The following is a 16,997-nucleotide window of genomic DNA, read 5'->3' as shown; positions in this document are numbered from 1 at the left end:
GCATCCTGGGTATCTCCAAAGAAGAAGACTACACTAAATTTGGAGTCCAACTATGGTGGATCTGACCATGTTGGTCTAACAATTGCCTTGCATATTTTCTGTGTAGCCCTACAGATGGAACTTCTGGCTCAACCCTTACTGAGGAACACCCAAGTCTCCTTAAAAAGGGTTGCTGGACAGCTATCCACAGATGTAGTAAAGGTGGAGAAGTACTGCATAAACAGAGGGATAGAATCAAGATCACGTGAAGTGTTAATACCACTTTATAATGCCTTGGTAAGGCCACACTTGGAATACTGCATTCAGTTTTGGTCGCCATGATGTAAAAAAGATGTTGAGACTCTAGAAAGAGTGTAGAGAAGAGCAACAAAGATGATCAGGGGACTGGACTGCTAAAACATATGAAGAACGGTTGCAGGAACTGGGTATGTCTAGTTTAATGAAAAGAAGGACTGGGGAGACATGATAGCAGTGTTCCAATATCTCAGGGGTTGCCACAAAGAAGAGGGAGTCAAGCTATTCTCCAAAGCACCTGAGGGTAGAACAAGAAGCAATAGGTGGAAACTAATCAAGGAGAGAAGCAACTTAGAACTAAGGAGAAATTTCCTGACAGTTAGAACAATTAATCAGTGAAACAACATGCTGCAGAAGTTGTGAATGCTCCAACACTGGAAATTTTTAAGAAGATGTTGGATAATCATTTGTCTGAAGTGATGTACGGTTTCCTGCCTAAGCAGGGGGTTGGACTAGAAGACCTCCAAGGTCACTTCCAACTTTGTTATTCTATTCTGTTCTGTTCTGTTCTGTTCTGTTCTGTTCTATTCTATTCTATTCTATTCTATTCTATTCTATTCTATTCTATTCTATTCTATTCTATTCTATTCTATTCTATTCTATTCTATTCTATATGTTTCATCATTCTGACCACCACAAAGTAGGCCTTAATAGTGGCTCTAATCTGTGTTTCATTGAGTTCATATTTTGTCAATCTCCATCAGTGTTCTAGGCATCTTTTCACCTGCTTTATCTCTCTCAGTTCCTCTGTAAACCAAGGGGGACTGATGGAATCCATAACTGGAAAGAGTCCACATTGGCAGGATCCAATCTAAAACCTCAACATCCTCTTGTTCCAGGTTGCAATTGAGGCCTGTATCAGACCATTCAGCAGACCATCAGGGACAATCCAAGCTGCCTCCGAAACTTCAGGGTTGATTAGTCATCTTATGCTAGTTGACACTAACTGATCTTTGAAATGATGGTCATAATTGATTTTACCCATTGTACTTTTAACCTGTTTCATTTTTTAGGCCTTGTTTTTGTGAACTGCCATAAGTCCAGGGTCATCTGCTACAATGGCCATTGATTTCAAAATGACGGGAATGTGTGGCCAATCAAAGCCCCAGCCGTTTTCACATGTGTGAAATGTGTACTGTATGACATATGTCTGCCATATGAAGTCATTTCTTTGGGATTCTTTCCTTGTGGCATTTCTTTTTTTTCCCTATCAGGCTGCTACATATTCTGGATATTTTATAACACATCGATTCTTATTCATTTTATATTATTGTAGTTTATTTCTATCTGGGGTAAGATGCTTTGGACACATGCTGGAAAAATGTAAGCATTTAAAAGAAACTGAATAAGAAAATAAATACTATCGCAAAAGTCCCAGAACTAGCCTACACCTTACATGGTTGCAATGAAGACAAGGTGAGGAGTAGAGAAACTATTTATGCCCTCTGGAGTTCTTTGGAAGAAAGACAAGGTATAAAAATAACAAATAAAATATTCCTCATCCCTCCTTTTCCACAATATTTATTTATCCAAGCTATCAGTATTTTCGTGCTGTGCCACTAGATGGCACATGTGGATTTACAGAGAGAAAACAAATACAACATAGGCCCCAGGTTTGTCATAACCTCCACCTCTGATGTTGTTAGGTCTGCCTAAATGCCATTATTTGGTCCCTGTAGCCTCAGCTCATGTAACCAAGGCAGCCCAATGAAAAGTTACTTGAAGGCCTTTTACTGCCTGAGCTGAGAGACAAAATGGAGTGTTATTCCTACTCACGTACCTCACATCCTAGAAGCTGATTTAATGCATAAAGGCACCTTCTTCCACACTTGTGGGTGTAGTACCTACTTCATACCACCTGAGAGCAACAGGGAATCTTAACATATGTAGGAGAGTTCATAGAGCATGTATGGCTCTATCGTCCAATCTGCCCCTCTATTTGTTGCCTGGGATGGCCACCTCACTCTGTTGAATGGTAGGGCTATCTCTGCTTGAGCATCTGATAGTTCTTCTTCTACAAGTGCCACAAGGCCTAAGAGACAGTTCAAATGACAACCTGGAAGAGATTTCTTCAGTATAAAGGTAAAGGTAAAGGTTCCCCTCGCACATTATGTGCTAGCCGTTCCAGACTCTAGGGGGTGGTCCTTATCTCCATTTCAAAGCCGAAGAGCCAGCGCTGTCCGAAGACGTCTCTGTGGTCATGTGGTCGGCATGACTAAATGCCAAAAGGCGCACGGAATGCTGTTACCTTCCCACCAAAGGTGGTCCCCATTTTTCTACTTGCATTTTTTGCGTGCTTTCGAACTGCTAGGTTGGCAGAAGCTGGGACAAGTAACGGGAGCTCACCCTGTTACACGGCACTAGGGATTCGAATCGCTGACCTTTTGATCGACAGGCTCGGCGTCTTATCCACAGAGCCATCCCCTTACTATATATTATCCCAATGTTTTATGCAAAGAAATAATATTTGTATCTGTGGTGGAATATCTCCTAATTTATAGCTATTCCTCTCTGTTTGCAGCAGGACAGTCAGAATCCAATGTATGAATGGGGCACAATACACAGTGATGGACAGAAGAGTTTGAGCTAATTTGAGGGTGCAGATAGGTAGTCCTTGATTTACAGCAGTTCATTTAGTGACCGTTTGAAGTTACCACAACCCTGAAAAGTGGCTTATGACAGTTTTTCACATTTATGACTTTTGCAACAACCCCATGGTCTCGTGATCAAAATTCAGATACTTGGCCACGGACTTATTTACAATGGTTGCAGTGTCCTGGGGTCATGTGATGGCCTTTTGCAATCTTCTGACAAGCAATGTCAACGGGAAAGCTAGATTCACTTAACAACTGTGTTACTAACTTAACAACCGCATTGATTCACTTAACAATTGTGGCAAGAAAGGTCATACAATGGAGGGAAATTCACTTAACACTGTTATTCACTGTCTTGCTTAGCAGCAGAAAGTTTGGGCTCAATTGTGGTTGAGGACAACCTATAAACACAAGGAAAGTTTTAGAAGGATATGGATCTGAAAACAATATTCTGAGACCCTGAAACAGGGGTGAAATGCTCCCAGTTCAGACTGGATTGCCCGATCTGGTAGCGATGGCGGTGGGTGGTTCGGAACCTGTAGCAGAAATCCCTACCCTCCCCCCCCCGCCCAGCTGAACCACGCAATCATCAGAGGCTTTTTTTTTTACTTTTAAAAGCATTTTTTCTACAAATGCTTTTAAAAGTAAAAAAAAAAAGCCTCTGATGATTGCGCGGCTCAACTGGGATCGTCAGAGCCTTTTAAAAGCATTTTTTCTACAACCTCTTCGGCCGAAGAAGTTGTAGAAAAAATGCTTTTAAAAATAAAGTTGGCCACGCCCACCCAGTCACGAGGGAATTCTTGGCTATAAATGGTTATCTTAGGACCGCATTCCCAGAGACATTTATGGTTCCACTGATCATTACTGGGAAAGGAGGGTATAGAAATAAACCTACCTTCTCCAACCTAGTTCTCCCCAGGTGCAATAGGATTAGAATTCCAAGCCATGACTGAAGAGAACTTCAACACATCTTGAGGGGACCCAGTTTGAGAAGGATAAAAGCAACCAACCTCAGAATCCAGAGGCATAGAGAGGTCTTTTGTAACTAACCTAACAAAGAATCTAAGCTTTCCCAATTTCTGGCAATCCGCAGCCTGGGGCAAGCTTCAGTTTGAGTGATCACACATCCTATTTTAAGCCTCCTGAGCTACCCAGACTCCAGGTTTGATAAGAGTAACATTTTAACTACCCTAGTGCTCTTTTCTCTCACTTTTAAGAAGGCTTTGATTAGATCTGTCAACACTCATTTCCTGCTTCCCAGCCATGAAATCTGAAGTATCAATTAAACAGGATAGTCAAAGTGATGAATATGTATAATTCAAAGGCTCTACTTCTTGTCATCTATAGGTCACCTTTGATGAGTCTTAGTCTCTTAAGCTCTTTTTTTTTCCCTCCTTACCCCTCCTTCCTTTTTTTTAAAAAAAAAACAAACCATCAAGCGGAAGAATAATCAGAATAAGACTGTTAACTCCTTTGGTATTTACTGAGCTTTTACTAGGCAGCTGTATACTTAAATTTCTGCAAATATTTGACGTAAAAAAAATAGACGTTATAACACAACGCTTAAGAGTCATTGCTTGCAACAACCCCACCTCCTTTTTATTAAAGGAGGGGTTATTGTGATGTTGCATTGCAACTCTACCTGTTGGACAATCCAGAAGCAAAGCGCATACACATTGTGAAGCATGAGCTAATGGGATAGCTTGGATAGCGTTTTATTGCTCCACCACTCTCTCATACCTTCTCCCCACCCCATCCGCTACTGCATCTTATGAGTTCTCATTGCTTAGCAACCAGATCTCAGCTATTATTATTTTTTCTTCTTTGTGGGCAGAGTAAAATTGCTGGACTGGGATGTAATATCCAATGGTATCCCAACAGGCCTTTTCATAACAGCTTGGCTATCCAAAATCTTCCAACTGCTGAATGCCCCTAAGGAGTGCCAAGAGTCTTGGGATTATAATGGATAAAATAATATCTAATAAAGAAATATATGAACAAGCATTCCTCTGGTGGAGATCAAGTGATGCCATGCTTTGCAGAGAACTATCTTACTCTGAAAGAATAGTCCTCTATTTCAAGGTATCCTACTTTTGAAAGGCTGCCCAATCCAAGCTTAGTTTAAAAACAAACTCTATTAAGAAGGAGAGAACAGAGGATTTAAAGTCAACTATAGTGCACAACACGTAGACAATAGAGCAAGCAGGTTCACACTCAGATTGAACTCAGTCTTTCCCACCATTGGCGAAATTAGTTGTATTTCTCTTTGAATTGTAAGATTTTCTTACTATGTTTTCATTTGCACATATATGGACATGTCCAAATGTACACTATTTCTCTCCCTCTCTCTTCCCCTTTTTTGCCAACATTGTAAAGAACCACCCAAGAGCCATCTGATTTCCTTGTTACCATTTCTTCCCCTTCCATTCAGTTGTGTCTGGAGTCCCTGCAGTTTTCTTGGCAAGGTTTTTCAAAAGTGGCTTGCCATTTCATCCTTCCTGGGCAATGGTGGGATTCAAATTATTTATTACCGGTTCTGTGGGTGTGGCTTGGTGGGCGTGGCATGGCTTGATGGGTGTGGCAGGGGAAGGATACTGTAAAATCTCCATTCCCACCCCACTCCAGGGGAAGGTTACTGCAAAATCCCCATTTCCTCCCGATCAGCTGGGACTTGTTAGGCAGAGAATAAATGGGGGCAGGGCCAGTCAAAGGGGGTATTTACCGGTTCTCCGAACTATTCAAAATTTCTGCTACCGGTTCTCCAGAACTGGTCAGAACCTACTTAATAACACCTCTGTTCCTAGGGCTGAGAAAAAGTGATGGCCAAGGATCATTCAGCTGTCTTTGTGCCTAAAGTGGGACTAGAACTCACCATCTCCCAATTTCTACCCTAATGCCTTAACTGCTACACCAAATAGACTCTTTACTATTTCTAAAATAATTTTAAGAATGTTAATTGTTTATTAATTTGCAATATATTTTGCACTGGTTTGTTAATCTGTATTTTTTTCTTTTTACTAATTGTATTATTCCTTTTTTAAATGTCGATTTGTTCTAAGTGCTCCATTAAAGAAATAGCAGAATATAATGCAATTTAATATAATTAATAATTTAATTGAAATATCTGATTTAATTGAAATACCAATCTCTTGAAATTATCTTTGACAGTTCATTTTATCTTTTTTGCTGAAGAAATGGAAAGAAAATAGCAATACAATATGGTTTAAGTTTCCTAAATTAGTAATAAAAAATTATTCAGTTTGTATATGCAGTTTTGTTTATTTACTGTAAATATAGTGAGCAAAGAAATCAGGTAGAACTTCATCCTTTCATAAAATATGCTATTATGTCATTAGAATAGAAAACTTCCAATAGCCTTGGGAAATAAATTATTACAAAATCCTATTCAAAAATTCTATTAAACTGATAAGTGGATAAGTTTTTTAAGCTATGCAATAGGATTTTTTAAAAATGTATTATCTAACCCAGCTTCTTATAAGTAGTACCTTCAGTACAAATTTGGAAGGAGTCACACTGGGAAGCTTGTATTAAAATAATATATTGCTTATAAGAAATGTTTTAATATTAATACCTGAACACTCAACACTGCTGCACAACTAGATTTCCTACACATATGAATGAAATGGAATGAAGTTTTCATCTCAAAATTTTGTATAATTCTATACACAATTCCAGTGATTCTGGTCATAATAAGAAAATAGTTACTTAGCAACAGAGTCAAACTTATCCCTTTTAATAAAATGAGTTAGCCTTAAAAGGTGCTACAAGACTCCTGGTTTTAGGTATCTCCTTTTGAAACTTGTCCTACTTTATCTACTTTTTACCATTTGTTTTACTTGGATTTTATCACGTTCCATCTCATTTGCTTTAATCATCAGAGATCAATCCATTTTTATATGTCCTATTCCAGAACTTTAGTTTTATGATTAGAATCCTTTTCCAGTTGTCTGCCAGTAGAGTTCTAAACTGGCTTTCATAAAATGCCTACTTATAGTTAGTCCTTGACTTAACAACCATTCCTTCAAGGACTGTTTGAAAGTAGGTCGGTGCTGAAAAAAATGACTTGCAACCGATTGTCATGCTTATGACTGTCACCGTCAGCCCTATGGCCATATGATCAAATGGGAGCTTGGCAACTGGCATGTATTTACAATGGCTACAGCATCCTAGGGTCACATGATCACCATTTGCAACCTTTCCAGCTGGCTTCCAACAAGCGAAGTCAATGAGGAAAGACAGATTTGCTTAACAATGTGACGCTTCATTTAACAACCAAGTGATTCACTTAACCACCATGGCAAAAAGGTCAAAAAATTGAGCATGATTCACTTAACAACAGTTCACTTGGCAATGAAAGTTCTAGTCCCAATTGTGGTTGTAAGTCAAGGACTACCTGTATTCTCCAGGACTATCCTAGACATCTTCCTTTGACTAACATCTAACTTAGTGTACTCTAAATTAGTCAGATCTATAACTCCCAGCTCTGAGTTCTGGAGATTGTACTTCCAGCAGCGGGTCAAAAAAAGCTAATTGTAATTGTAAATCTGTAGCCAGTGGTGGGATTCAGCTGGTTTGGGCCAGTTCGGGCGAACCGGTTGTTAAATTTCTGGCTGGGCCCGCAGCTTCCCACCCCACCCCTTCCAGGAGTGCCCATGCGGGGACGCATGGAGGCCGAAAATGGGGCACCCGGAGGCAGCGATGGGTGGCAATGGCGGCGATCTCTGCAGCCTGGAACAGCTGATAGGCGGTATTCTGGGAGGCCAATCCAACCGCCAATCAGCTGCTTGTGCTAAATCAGGCTGTGCTAAAGCTGACCAGGCTGTTTTCTGTTTGCTTCAAGGAGGTAAATTGCTGGGAGGCAGAGACAGATTTTTTATTTTCTTGTTTTCCACCCCAAAAGCTAGATGCGTCTTATACTTTGGAATGTCTTATAGTTCAAAAAAATACAGTAATCAAAGAAGGAAAAAAAGGTTTGCTCTCCCAGTTATGTCGTAATTAAGAAATACATTATCTTACCTTGTCACAGAAAACTTTGATTTGGCAGAAGGCCCGATGAATGGGCTTATTGCTGCGATTATTGTAACTGTATGTGTCGATCTGAATCATCAAAGGAAGACCCTTGACTCCTTTTTGAGAAGAGAAGTCTGTGCTTAGGCAATTCACAGTGATGAAAATCTGATAGGGTTGAAAAACAGAGGTTTACACAGATACACTTTCCCACAAAGAACGACCTGCAAGCTCTATTTAATATTTAAAGTTCCATTTGGAGCTCCCCTTGAGAAACTTTCTTCCGTATAAACAGACATCAGTGTAAATTGCTTTACTTAACTATTACTTAATTTCAGTTCTTTCAATAAATGAAACTAATCTGGCAAAATGGTTTGTTCGGCTCAGTTAAAATACCTGTTAGACAAGTGCAGTGTTGGAATCAATAAAATTACAGTAGTAGAAGTCTCAGCCACAGAAATCAATATATGAACTGCTTCTCCTCTGTCGTTCACAACAGTTTCTTGAAACTCATTGTTCCCCAAGGGGAACAAAACCGCAAAAATAGTCACCATCATCAACCTGCTGATGGTGCCTGCTGCCCTACAAAATTGTCAACTATACATGAGGTTTTAAAACCAACTGAATAAACAATATTCATTTCCTCGCAGGACTTGAATAGTAATTAAACGTTTCAGGCCAGCTTGAGCTGCTTGGTGACATATTTTATTTATTTTATTTTTTAATTTTATTTTATTTAAATTTGTATACCGCCCTTCTCCTGGTGGACTCAGGGCGGTGCACAGCCAAGTAAAAAATAATAAATAATAAACATAGGTTTTATTATTACAAGATTTGGAATTGTTCAGTGTTGCATTAGAAAATATACATGTATTTCTGTGGATAATTCTCTGTTGTTTTATTAAATGTTGTCTACTAAAGCCCCCTTAGCACATGAACCTATGTCTAGGTCAGCAGTTTGCAATTTTTCTGTGACACATGGCAAATATACCTTTAGAACAAGGGTGTCAAACTCAAGGCCCATGGGCCAGATCCAGCCAGCGGGGTGCTTACATCTGGCCCATGAGGCTGTCCTGGAAATAGTGAAGGACCAGCCCATGGTGCCTCTGCCAGAAAAAAATGGAGCTCAGGAGGGCCGCGCGCAGCCCTCCTGAGTGTCATTTTTGCTGGCAGAGGGTTGCAGGAGGCTGTCATGGCCGAAAACGGAGATCAGGAGCCCGTTTTCACTGGCAGAGCGCTCGGACCACCACAGGCACCCCGACATGAATGATGTCAAGTTGGCCATGCCCATCCCGACCCCCTGAGGTCAAACACAATCCTGATGAGGCCCTCAATGAAATCAAGTTTGACACCCCTGCTTTAGAAAAATACTAGACACAGTTTTGGAAGAACTTTGGTGCTGACCTATAACATGTTCTAAAATTTAATAACAAAACAAATCATTGTATAAGGTTCCTCTTATCAATAATCTTAAAACCAAAAATTCTTATGACAACAGAAAACAGCAGAAGAATCCTTAAAAGTAAAAGATGAATTTTAAAAATTTTAACAAATGCTGCTAAGAGCTCCATGACTTGATATGAGTCCTCAAGCAGATTATTCCAGAATTGTACTGTTGCGAAAAAGACTCTGCTTCTTCTGGTTGATAATCTAATCTTGGGAAATGATGATACTCTGAGAATATTGACTTTCGCTATGACTTCTGTAATGAGTTCCTCAGAGGGAAAAGGTTATATGTTCCTGTAGGATGCATCTTTGCGTGAAAAATGATTTCAGATCTAATCTTGGCATCTTTAGGTAGGACTGAGAAGTAAACAAAGTCATTCGTTAACACAAGCCAGACTAATTCCATATGCTAAGGGAATTCGAGACAAAATATGCTGGTTATATACAATGAAGAACCCATCTTAAAACCATTGTTCATTTAGCCAAGTATTGTCTACAATGAATAAGATTGGTTGATAAACTACTCTGAGTTTGAACTCATGACAGAGCACATTGTATAAACCAAGCCACTCACGGTTTACTGAACACATTGTTAAACAAACCATGGCTTAATTCTGGGGACAATTTATAGCCCTAATAAAATATGTGGTCTACAATCCTTTATTTGTGGCTCCCAGGGGCTTCCTCTGGAAAACTAAAAAAGCATTTGAAGGCATGTAATTCATAAAAATTAAGGTAGACTTAACATAATTTAAAAAGCAAATAATTTCCCACCAAATATCTAGAAAATTTTTTGTTCTTAGCCTTAATGCAATGTTGTCTTTTGATTTGCAACTGTAGGTACATACTCCATCAAATAAATCTTAATTTCTAATTATTTTATAGATGTATCAATGTCAATTTTCTTGGCAAAAATACAAAAGTCATTTTCTATTTCCTCCTTCTGAAATATTTTTCAATTTTTCAGACTGGCCAACAGGGCTATTAAAATAGTAATCAAGTATGACCCTTAAATTTTGAGATCAATCATGATTGACTAAATGCTGGAACCTGTTTAAACACTATTCCCATTAGTCTTTCCAGAAATGTTAAACACAGCTCTGGGCTATAAAAAGTTATTCATCACTGGCTTATTGCGATGCATTAGGCAGCTTTCAGTTTTCCATGGAGTTTAATCCTGATACCGTCTATCAGTTCAAGTATTGATAATGCTGAGATAATACAATCAACTCATGCCACCTTTTCCTGGACACTCTCACTGTTGTTGAATTCATTCACAAAAAGAAGACTAAAGGAAAAGGGAGTTTGGTTAATGGACTACAGGGTGAAAAAGCTTTGCACAGAGAATTTAGCAGCAATCATCTGATCACCAGGTAGATAGTACTGCCCAGTAATTTAGGGTGAAGTCAGCTTAGCTTGTTTACTTGACCGAACTAAAAGCAAGGCGGCATTTCTATTCTTGATGGTATCTCAGGACTATGCTTACGAACTACACGGTTGAACTTTAACTGCTATGAAAGTTGCTGGGAAAAACATGACAGATTCAGATTAAGCAATGAGCAGCACTACCCGTCTTAATATAAACTCCTTCAGGCACCTTCGGTACACAGAATTTAGAAAATGTATGAAAGGGGGTGGCACAGGGGTGGGTTCTACTTACCTTTACTACCGGTTCGCAACAAGAGCGCGCACTTATGCTCGCTTTGTGCGCATGCGCTTCTGTGCATGTGCCGATCGTACCTTATGACGTCCAGGTGGGTGGGCAGAGCCTCCCGACACTTTTACTACCAGTTCTCAAGAACTGGACAGAACCAGGAGCAACCCACCACTGGGGGCGCAGTGTTATTCTATTGCCCCCATCCTTGATGTCTTCCACAGCACTATTGTCTGTCTATTGATAACTGTTGATAAGCATCATTATGCATCTCTAACAGTGGATGCAATGCAGAATAATATTCCTTTTGTTAGCAGAAATTTAGTCACTGGATTCTCCAAAAAAAAAAAAAAAAGAACACCTCCAGAAAATATGACATATCATGTTTTTGAAGTTCAGGTTTCCCCCCAGTATTTTCAAAGTATCCTGAGGTGGGGGGAAGGGAGAATAGAGAAAATATGAGTCCAGTTTCCTCCCTTAATTGGACTCAAAAATTTAAAAATGTAAGTTTTATTGCTTTTCTATCGTCAAATCTACTTCAGAGGTAACACCGTGTCTGTACATCGCAAAGTGGATTCGTTCTAACAAGTGCCTTGCTGATTCCTGACATTAAAAGACTACAGTGCAAAACTGATTTATACAAGACCTTTGGAGGTTATAACCTGGGAAGACTGAATTAAAGAAATAAATTCAGTTGTAGTAAATTATATTGACAGAGATGTACAGAAGAAGAGGGATGATGCAATGTATGGTACACAGTTTATCATTCAGAAAGATAGAATATTCCTCTTCTGACACTACATACCGTATATCAGGTCTCTTAAACAATCAAGAGAGGCACGTGTGATGATGTATGCTTGTCATATTAGTATTAATGTCATGTTCTTCCTTATAGCACACAAAAGAAAGTGGAATAGAAAAAAAGTGGGGGGGGGAATCAATGATTTTTGGGAAGGTTTCATGCTTAGTACACCATCCAATTACCCTCCTTCTGAATCCACACTGGGAAGATTTATATTTAATTATGGAAAGGCAATTTGCAAGCATGTGAAATCAGCTTTACTCAATTCCCTTAGTCTGTTTTTAATTTTTGTTTAGCTTTGTGGTTTGGATGACAGTGCTGCAGTGGCAATTGCTTCTGAAAAATGAACAACCCATCAATTATCTGGAAAATAAATATTATTTCAGCAACACCCTGGTATCATTTGCTTTCATAGGGATCTTTTTTACTCCAGCAACAAGGAGTTCAAGAGAGAAGAGTAGATTTATGGTACCATATGCTATATGGATGCTACGGAACAAGAGAAGTTTGAAGGAAAAGCAATAGAGATCGCAAAAGCAATAGAGATCGCAAAATCTTGCTAAACAAGTACACCAGGATGGAGTAAAGCTTTGTACCTACTGCCTAGAGATCATGAGTAAAGATTGAGTAAAGGAAGAATAAACATGACTCTTGAATTATCATGTATCTTATCACAAATGCTATAATCAATTACAGGTAGCCTTCGATTACAACCATTCATTTAGCGTTCAGTTAAAGTTATAATGGCACTGAAAAAAGCGACTTACAACTGGTCCTCACACTTATAACTGCCACAACATCCCTGAAGTCACATCATCAGATTTTGGGTACTTGGCAACCATTATGTATTTATAACGGTTGCAGAGTTACACATCACACAAATCCCATGGTGATTGCAGGGGTGAATGGTCAGTGAAGACGAGGAGGAGGAGCTGCCTTCTGTGATGGATCCAAGAGCACGCAGGGCAGACAAGAAACAAGAGCAATGGAGATCTGCCAGATTACTTGGGAGAAGGCCCTGCCCGTTTTGATGGCGTGCACCGGAAAACTATTTATCACAGCAAACAAAGAGAGCTGTTGCTGGGAACAACGTCTTTGGTTTCTGGCTGTGGCTGTGTGTGTTTGTTCCTGGTGCTTCCTGCTCAACTTTGGAAACTCTGAACTTCTCTTGTCAATTGAGCTCTTGTGGGTGTACTTCAATTTGGCCTGGTGGACTAAGTTTGTTTGGTGGACGTTTTTGTTGGAGCAACTTTCCATTGTTTTATGGACTACTGGCCATTGCCTTGTGGACTAACCTTGGCCTGATTGTGGCTGGAGTTATTTGGGACAGTTCTGAGGCTGGGTGAAGGGAATTGTTGGGGAACATTAATAAACTCTCTAAACCACACTTACATGTGTTTGTGTGAGTGGGGCAGCATATTTGATTGCCATTTGCAGTTTTCCCTGCCAGGTTCTAACAAGAAAAGTTAATGGGGGAAGCTGGATTTGCTCAAGACCATGTGATTCGCTTACTGACCATGGCAAAAACGGATGTAAACTCAGCACAGACATGTGATGACTCACTTAAGGACAGCAGCACTTAGTGATGGGAGTTCTGGTCCCAATTGTGGTCATTAAATTGAGAACAACCTGCTTGTGCAAACATTTTTGGTCTAGAGTTTTTTTGAGTTTGGAAGCTCTACTTTTTCTGTGAGTAGAATAGGTGGGCCAGAAGGAAATAGAACAGGTGGGCCAGAAGGAAAAAAAAAACCTACAGAAGTTTCAATTAAATTGAAACAATACATAAATATGATGACTAATCTCCAGGCATGTGTTTAATAACTCCTGTTACAATAAGAATTACAATTTGGTAACTACTCTTGGCTGTCTATAGGGTTAGAACTTAGAACCAAAATGCATGCATAGGTCTCAAAAAGTGCTGCACGGAAAAAGTCTCAGTGAGCTTTTGGCCTGGAGCAGACTGGGCAGAAAGGAGTAGCACAATCCATCCAGCAGCCAATAGAAGAGTATGGAGATGGCCTTGAAGATGATATTCAATCACCGTTAAGTAAGTACCAGCTTAGTAACTAGTGTTGGTACCAGCATCTAGTAAATTCTCAGAAGTTTACTGAGGACCATTATCATATTCTCAAGACTTGGTAATATTTTGTACCTCACCAAAATCTAGCAACCCTTAGCAGCTTGCAAACTATACAGTTTAATAACAATTAAAATATCTAGGCTACACTTTGAAACAAATAACGTAAATAATGAAAAAAAATATATTTTTTCAAAGTGGCACAGTGCTTAAATTAAGGTTCTTCAGATGCCCATGTTTATAGTTTTACAAAATTGCTATGGAGGACTAGGTGACTCTCCTACACTGGCAACAGAGGTGATTGGAATATATCTCCCCTCCCACCCATCTTTGGTAGGTAGGAATGATGGCAGTTATAGTCCAGTACATTCAGGAGACACCAAAGGCATAGAGCAGTAATGGCAAACCTTTTTGGCACCGGATCGTATATGCACATGCTAGAGTGCCGGAAACATAAAGATAAGTTGGCTGGTGCGCCAGCACACGCATGCGCACTGGCCAGCTGCTGTTCGCGTGTGCCAGAAACCCGAAGACCAGCTGGCTGGCACATGCCTGTTTTTTGGGCATTTTGGGGCATTTTGGGGGGTGTTTTCAAGCTGATTTTGGGACCGTTTTCTGGGCCATTTTCCAGGCCGTTTTTGGCTGTTTTTTGGGCCATCTTCTAGCATGCCAGAGCCTGCGAAGACCAGCTGGCTGATGTGCATGTGCGAAGACCAGAAGAGCTGCTGGCAATGGCGTGCGTGCCCACAAGAGGGCTCTGCGTGTCACCTCTGGCACCCGTGCCATAGGTTCACCATCACGGGCATAGAGAGTAGTTTAGGAAGAGAAGCTTTCTCATTCCATTCAAACTAGGTCAGTGTTGGCAAACCTTTTTGGCGCCGAGTGCCGAAATGGGAACATGCACACACGGGGGAGCGCCAGAAACTGGAAGAGCAGCTCCCCGGCGCTCATGCACCAGAAACCAGAAGATCAGTTTCCTGGCACATATTGCGCCCACTGGAAAGCTGAGCTTCTGGTTTCCAGCGTGTGCACGCATGCCAGTCACCTGGTTTTCCGGTTTCTGGCACGCATGCGCACGCAAAAACCAGTTGGCCAGCGCACATGCCTCGCTGTAAACTGGAAGCTCAGCTTCCTGGCTTGCACATGCACACCAGGAGCTGCTCTTTTGGTTTCCGGCACTCCTGAGTGCGGGAAGACTAGCTGGCTAGCACACATGCGCTTGGCCGAACCCAGAAGAGCAACTGGCGATGGCTGGCGTGCCCAGAGAGATGGTTCTGTGTGCCACTTCCGGCATGCGTGCCATAGGTTCGCCATCACGGGACTAGGTGCTTATTTCCTCCAACAATGTTTCCTCTAGTGCTCATCCTCTCATCTCGCCTCCCTTTAGCTGGAGTTTGATTGGAACTGAATCAAGAAATTTATCAGTACCACACCTGCATAACATTTCCTAGAAGCTTCTCATGCATGCTCTAATAAAGTTTTATGAAGACCTGCACAGAACTCTCCTTAAAATTATACTTGAACACCAAGAAACCATATAATCAAAACTTGTTTCACAGGAAGAAGGAAGTTTTAGTTTAAAATATTCCAAAGTAGTAAGTAAAATAAAAGTAAAATTTACATAAACTACTGAGAGTGGTGGTGATGCAAAAAACTCTTGATTTAAGTACAGGTAGTCCTCAACTTATGACCATTCGCTCAGTGACTGTTTGAAGTTATGACGGCATTGAAAAAAGTGACTTATGACTGGTTCTAATGGACATTGCAGCATTCCCGAGGTCAAATGATCAAAATTTGAGTGCTTAACAACTGGCATATATTTATGACAGTTGCAGTATCCCAGGGTCACATGACTGACATTTGCATATCTTCCCAGGGGTCTCCCAACAAACCCCCATTGAGGGGGTCTCCCCCCCTCAATGGGGGAAAGCCAGATTCGTTTAACGGCCACATGATTCAGTTAACAACTTCAGTGATTTGCTTAACCACCATGGAAAAAAGTTTGCAAAATTAGCGCTACTCACTTAAACCTTGCTTAGCAATAGATATTCTGATCCCAATTGCGGTCATAAGTCAAGGACCACCTGTAATAAATTTATCTTTGGGTCATATTGCTAGAAAATTGTCTGAATGTATAGCACCATCAAAACTTGTCGATGTGCGGACCCAACTGCATTTTTCCAGAGAGGAAGAGGTTGTCTCATTGGTATGCCATTAACCAAGAACTCCCCTTCTCAAGTGATCATCAAATGCAGCAGGGGACACACCCTGGTTGCGATCAGGAGAAGTCTCTTTTAAGGGCACAACACAGGAAACAAATATTTGGAAGCAGATAACAGATCCTAGATAAAGTGAACAATCTAAGATCAAGTATTTTCTTGTTCTGCTGAATACAGTGATCCAGCTCATGGTTTATTCAATTATCTAGTTTTAGCCAAACAGATGCAGAAGTAGAAGATCCTGCAAAGCTATTGACAGCCACACGGAATAATAAAAGGCACAAGAGAGAAATACCAAAATTTATGCCAGTGAACTAATGTAGGTTAGCTTCCCATGACCCCTCTCCCCCCCCCCATTTCCTGAGATATAAGAGGAAGGGAAAGAAAACACTGTCAGGTTTTGATTATTCCATTATTAAAGCCAATATCAAAATTACCAGGTCTGTTTCCTGACCTGGTCCACCTCAAAGGGCTGATACCAATAATGTCCACAGACTCTGAAGACTTGTCTAGTATAAGACAGCTAGTTATAATCTTAATAACCTTATGGTTTAAAAATAAGAATCCTATTTATAGGAGAGAGAACAGATATTTAGTTTAAGAGAATTCCATGCCACAAAAAGATCCTATTAGCAACATATTAATTATGAAACAAATTCAAGTACTAATTGTGTATTTGTTTGTTTGTTTTTGTGTTATAGTTACTTCAAAACACTCAACTCAGGCTAAAGTAGGGCATTAAATAAACACAAATTCTTTGTGCAGTTAGCACAATTTTTATAGCTTTTTTTTCCTTATAAATTCCAGACAAATTCAACGCCTTTGTTTCAGCTCAATACCAATGTCTACAACAAATGTTTACATTTCATTTAAGCAGCTTCTA

At 40.2% G+C, this 16,997-nt stretch overlaps 1 protein-coding gene across 4 annotated transcripts in view; it reads right to left on the bottom strand.

Annotated features, from left to right (window-relative positions):
* The window catches only part of GRHL2 (grainyhead like transcription factor 2), a 78,800-nt gene that overhangs the window by 21,596 nt on the left and 40,207 nt on the right, over positions 1 to 16,997 (bottom strand). For all 4 annotated transcript variants that reach the window (XM_034422124.3, XM_034422126.3, XM_034422125.3 and 1 more), the window contains exon 9: positions 7,926 to 8,084. In XM_034422124.3, the coding sequence (XP_034278015.2) occupies positions 7,926 to 8,084 (159 nt within the window). The remainder of the gene's footprint in view (positions 1 to 7,925; positions 8,085 to 16,997) is intronic.

The sequence above is a fragment of the Pantherophis guttatus genome, chromosome 3 (assembly GCF_059756535.1).
Source record: "Pantherophis guttatus breed Tessera chromosome 3, ASM5975653v1, whole genome shotgun sequence".
Lineage (NCBI taxonomy): Eukaryota > Metazoa > Chordata > Lepidosauria > Squamata > Colubridae > Pantherophis > Pantherophis guttatus.
This window is presented reverse-complemented; position numbering and strand designations above follow the sequence as displayed.